Raw genomic sequence first — 6,146 nt, 5'->3', positions numbered from 1 at the left:
TTGCATTTGCAAATCCATATTTTGAAATTGCAAAAACTTTACAACAATGATGGTGAAACCTACTTAACAGCAAAGCCAGACACAAATGACCAGTTTTCTGGATTTTTATTGGAAACACAAGGGATTATTTGCGCAGAATTGATCCTCTGTCCCCTACGTTCAAGCATTTCCTTTGACAGTCCCGTGCCCTGCACCAGTTTATTCTGTTTTGCTCCCTCCCTGTCTCGTCTCGTGTGATTATGTTCAGCTGTGTTTCCTGCCTGTTTGCCATTTCCATAGATTTTACAGCACATAAAGGCTCTGTCCCAATTTAGGGTCTGCACGCTTGAAGTACGCATTTCAAGTGCGGTTACGTCACTGCCACGCAACGACGGCTGTCCCAATTCGAAGTGTACTTCAAATGCATACTCCAAATGCGCCGTCGATTTCCCCAAATATCAAACGTGGTCCGGTGCACGCTTCGTGGTCCCATATATCCCACAATTCATAGCGCGGCGGTGGGTGTGGATAATTTTGTCGCAAAATACGGCAGAAGGGAGCGGCCGAAGAGGTTTTTTTTTTCCAAACTTTATTGAACTTATAAAGCGAACAGTCAGTCATTCCAGTTCAGTTTGTACAGTAGACATACAAGGCAAATAAGAGTAACAATATACAGTACAATGAAATAAGGTTGAATAAATAAAGGATTAAAAAAAGAAAAAAGAAAAAAGGGGGGGGAATGTGACAGACTTCATAACAACTTTGTACTTGAAAGTTGTGACAGCTCATTCGTTAAACATTTCTGAATGAATTTCAATCAATGATAAACCTTTTTTATTGGAAGTTAATTTAAGAGAGTTTAAGTAATATTCAATTTCAATCAAAAACAAATCAAATGATGGGGTTGAGTTTTGAGATTTACATTTATGTATATGGAATTTCCCTAATAAGATGGAGCGGCCGAAGAGTGAACTGTCAAAAGTACTGAATATGACGTCACTTATTTATGTGCGAATGTTTAATAATTAAAGTCAGTCATATATCCACAAACACAACAAGCTGAAAGTCAGTGATTGATATATATATATATATATATATATATATATATATATATATACACACAAAGCTGTATGTAACGTGTCTCGCGGTTAGTATCATGGTTGCTAGGCAACCTGAACAGCGTGACGAAGCGTATACCGTCCCATTTCACAAGCCACTCACTTCCGCACTTCTCGTACTTATAGTACCCCAGATAGCAAGGAGACATTGAACAGATGTTGATTTTCCATCTGAACCATCAGAATCGTCAGGATTGAAATGTTAACACAAAACCAATGTTGAAACAACATTGAAATACTGATGAAACCTGACACTGACATTGAAATAACATTGATTCACTGTTGTTCTGTCATCGTTGATTGTTGATCTATTTATAGTTGACAAGGTGACAACAATCACGTTGAAAAACCAATGATTTATGGTTGAGCGGGAAATTGAAGCTTCCACCACTTGGACTATTCCATAGCACCCCTCTCAGTGGTACATCCCTCCAGGTAACCATTGTCTTGTACAGTAGAGCGGGACATTCGATTTACTCTCAGCGGAATTGACCGGAGAAGGCATCAGTTCATGCACTGCACTGGCCTGCACCACGATTAGTATAAGGTAAGAATGAATGAATTTTCTTCTATTCGTTATTTCCACGGTCGCATTTGAATAACAGTAAAAAAAAACTGGTTAATGTACAGTTTCGGACAAAATGTGGGAGCCCGAAATCGTGTCTATTACAATCCGGCAACAAGTAAATTGCACTGCGAACAAAGTCTATCAACAAAGAAAACATTTTCGTTTCATACTTTTCTGTTATATTCCCTTACAAAACTAGCGTTAACGCTTCGAGGGTTCCTTTGTTCTTGCCGTCGCCTCGGCGCTTGACCCAGACTTTCACTCTGTAGTTGCTTTTTAGCATAGTACTACAAAAAAATTGTAAATCTGTGATATATGATTGATAAACGTAAAGGTAACTGTATAAATGTGTTCAATGACTTTGTTACTTTTAATGATTGGTGAGCACCCGCTTCGATTCGCACTCAATTCAGACTTTATGTTGCACGCTCACCTAACTTTACGTTGCACGCTCACCTAACTTTACGTTGCACGCTCACCTAACTTTACGTTGCACGCTCACCTAACTTTACGTTGCACGCTCACCTAACTTTACGTTGCACGCTCACCTACCTTGCGTTTGCACCTTTTGTCCACACGTAAACTGTGTTTTCATTAACTGAAAACTGAGGCTACGTCCACACGTACACGGCTATTTTTGAAAACTGAGATTTTCCGTTTTCGTTTTAAAAAATAATCCCGTCCACACGTAAAGGCAGAAATGAAGGAAAACGCTGCTAGGAACATGCCAAAGCCATTCACACATAATTCACGCACTGGTGATGGCAAGCTACATATACAAATATCAAATATATGTGAGTTAGAACAACTTATACTTGAATGCAGAATGTTACACCGTCACTTATGGATATATTAATTTTTTGCCTCTCACTGCTTAAGCCATTAATTTTTCTAGAATTGTTTTTTTTTTTTTTTAAACAGATGCGACCTCACAAAAGATATTAACTATGCTGTCAGACCTGACGAGAGCTGTGAACGAACTGCGTGATGAGGTCAGAGCCATCCGCAATACCGGCTGCAATGATTCGGTAGATGCTGGGGTACTGCCTCTGGATTTGCCCTTGCACAACATGGAGGACCTAAACAATGCAGAGGCAGCTCTTCAATCAATAGAGGCAAATAAGGCAATGGTAAGTATATAAAGTTTATGTACACTTTGTAACTATAAAGTGTAATAGCTGTGATTTAAATACATAACAACGGCCTGTTGATTAAACACACAAGCACTTGCATACACATTTAAGACATGAGACACGCTAATTCCATCTATTGAAATGTGTCTATAGGTGAGACGCCTTGCCTTGATTGGAGGGACCACACTGGAGGTGCGAGTCCGCCGTGTAATGGCTTATGCCATTACAAACGAGCTGGCCTCGTTACTAAACTGGGCAGGGAAAAAAACCAAGGACCAGACAAAGCAAAAAAGGGCATTTAAAGATACAGCGCTCTGCAAATGCATATTTGGTAAGTTTTACCGTTTTTTTGCTATATTACTTTGTCTTTCTTAATAACAAGACTTTCATGTCCGGTTAATCTGGAGATGGAGTCTTTGGTCTTTGGCTTGTTTAGTCCTCGGGTTGTAGTTTGTACAGCCCAAGGACCCCATGTTTATTTTGTTTTAAAGGATACACGGCACACTATGCTAAGACTTATCACTTTTTCCGCTCATAGCTCTTTGGGAATCAAATGCAGCAGTTTGCAGATTTACGCCTGGTGACTTTCATGTTTATCAGCCTAGGAGTTTACATACTTTCTCCCCGCTGAAGACAGTTACAGTGGGGCAAAAAAGTATTTATCATGTGCTATAACATGAGCTTATTCATGTGCTCTAATTCACTTTTTTTGTTTGTGTGTGTGTGTGTGTGTATTTTTGTCCTAGATGGTCTGACGCAGCAGTTAGGGGCAAACTCTATGTCCGAGTTTGTCTTTGCACAAGCAGTGCAGAAATGGCTCCGGTACGCCCCATATCGTTTGGGTGGTGCAGGACGCACATCATGCATCCCCATCCCGAAGTAAAAAATTACAAATTTATGTTAAACATAAATGTAAATAGAAAACTGTGTTTTAATAAAGTATTTAGCAAACGAAACATATGCCTATTGACCTTTTTTTGTTTATTTTTTTTCTCTGTTACATCACATGCAATGCTTTCTTATTTTAGGATAATAATATTGACATGATACATCGTGAGACTTTTGTTTTTTATAAAGGGTGTCCAATTTGAGGAATAAGTACAATTATGTGTTTAGGTGGTTTAAGTATTGATGGAAACATGCAGTAGTTTAGTATTGGTTAAAATACCTATAAAGAGAGGTAGATTTCCAGTCATGATTTAACTGTTGTTTTAATAAAAAGCAACTGTGCGAAAGAGGTGGAAAATCAACACCATAGCTCAACAGTGTTTCAATATCAGAATCTGACATTGTTTCAATGTCAACAGTATTAGAAAATACAACGTTGAATCAATGTCAGGTTTCAACATTGATTCAACATCAAAACCTGACGTTGTTTCAACATTAAAAACGGGTGCAAGAGTGACGTTAGGTCAACGTCACACTTCAATGTTGATTCAATGACACAGCCTGATATTGACTCAACAGTGTTTCAATGTTTCCTTGCTATCTGGGACGCACCGTACGTAGTGCGCGTACTTCAAGCGTGCAGACCCTGAATTGGGACACAGCTAAAGAGTGACATCAGCCCACAACTTCTGCATATGACAATGAAGAAAGACTCATACTCTGCCTATCCCGGAGCCTGAGCAGGGAAACTGCTTGTTTCTACCCGCTTTGTGTACTTATTGCTCTTTACATGATAGAGCCTGCATTTTATCTTCTTTGGAAAATGCTAGTTGCATAAGCCAGGACTGAAGATGTTAGGGCGTAATGACACAGAGGCCAATACGGAATGCAGCAGGCAATTTCTGCTATGTGGTACCTGTAGGCTAAGACTCCGGTGAGTCAAGAGACAATTTGTAATCTGATAACAGTTTTGGTAATGTCACACGACATACCTGATTACTTTATTAACTTTATTTGACAAGTATACCAGATTTAACCTAGAAGTTGATATGAATGTAATAGTTTAAGAAGTAGCCACAGTATTAAAGTGTCTTCATTCTGAATGCTGCACCTTTTTTGTGCTTTTTTTCTGAGACACAACATAATAATAAACAGAGCTCTTATGTTTAGCATATCTATATAACGCAATTAAATGGTTAGGCGCAAATGTGTTGTACATTCACACTATTTAACCAAAGATATGAACCTAATTAGCTAGGATGCATGAAGCCATACTCTTTTGATAAAGTTCAGGACTGAACGACTGAACACAATCAAATGAGGAGACAGGGGAAGCAAAGCGGAACATGGAACACACAGGGCACGAGCCTGTCAAACTAAAACAGGAAGTATGGTGCAGACAGACGAAACCCAGGGAACAGAAGGAGAAGAGAGAGGGAAAGGAAGCAAGGGACAGATAGAGCGAGAAAGAGAGAGACCAGACCCCAAATACGAATGTATACAAATATAATTATATATTATTGTTGTTATATAAAGGAACATGTGTATGAAATGTAAGTGGCACACTAATTTCAGAAAGTAATAATAATAATAGTTATTATAATTTTTATTATTATTATAAAGTGAAATAATAGTCTTAGTTATAACATAATATAAACAGAAAGTGATACCTAAATTTCTGTTGTCAGCTCCTTTAAATGCAAGTCCGAAAAATAAATGAATAAATAAATAAGCTATTATAATTATTATTTATTCATTTGGCTTGAAAAAAGTTTGTTTTGGTACAACAGAGCATCAGCTTGATCCTAGATCTGCAAAACCTGATCTTACACTTACACCAACTGCGCTATCGTGGGGTTCTCATTTGTAACTCATTAATCAAAGTCAGTTTTGGTAGATTACACTGATGACTATTAAAACAAACTGGCTATGTTTTCGTACATCAAGTCAATCCCATGATGAGGCTGAAGGAGCGAGTTTCTTTCTGCCTCCCATTGATTTGAAAAGCCTCACAATTCAAACCAGTGAGAGGCAGCTGAAGGAGAATCGTGCTTCTGATATAAAGACGGAACACGTTGTTAGAAATTGCTGAGGACAGTCTGTGGTCCTGAGAACTGGGGGCTGCTCTAAAACAACCAGCTTTATAGAGAAAGAAAAAACAGTGCTAAAAGAGAGTGGATCATTTCAATATAGAGACTGTCTGAAGGTGAACATATTTGTCTTTCTAAAAGTTGCACACAAAATATGCATTAATTTATTTATAAATCGTTTCTACTTTGGCATCCAGTACAAAAAGTGAAATAAAAATAATCTTTAAAAAATGTATTTAGGAATTTTAGGAATCTTTTAGAAAAAAAAATCTTGTGAAGTAAGACACACAGAGTAGTGAATTTCAACACGTATATATTTTACTTGCAAGGAAGGAAAAACATACACAGTGAACGTCTATGCAATTACTCA

The 6,146-nt window shown here is 38.0% G+C and overlaps 1 protein-coding gene across 1 annotated transcript; it reads left to right on the top strand.

Annotated features, from left to right (window-relative positions):
- Nucleotides 1–1,503: 1,503 nt before the first annotated feature.
- On the top strand, nucleotides 1,504–3,754 carry LOC145420139 (uncharacterized). The gene is made up of 4 exons (XM_080288942.1): nucleotides 1,504–1,644; nucleotides 2,587–2,795; nucleotides 2,952–3,129; nucleotides 3,545–3,754. The coding sequence occupies exons 2-4, from the start codon at nucleotides 2,613–2,615 to the stop codon at nucleotides 3,679–3,681; spliced, it is 498 nt and encodes a 165-aa protein (XP_080145068.1). The 5' UTR covers nucleotides 1,504–1,644; nucleotides 2,587–2,612; the 3' UTR covers nucleotides 3,682–3,754.
- Nucleotides 3,755–6,146: the final 2,392 nt, after the last annotated feature.

This window comes from Astatotilapia calliptera, chromosome 14 (assembly GCF_964374335.1).
Source record: "Astatotilapia calliptera chromosome 14, fAstCal68.1, whole genome shotgun sequence".
NCBI classification, from domain to species: Eukaryota; Metazoa; Chordata; class Actinopteri; order Cichliformes; family Cichlidae; genus Astatotilapia; species Astatotilapia calliptera.
Note: the sequence above shows the minus strand (reverse complement) of the source record. Positions and strands in the feature narration are given on the sequence as shown.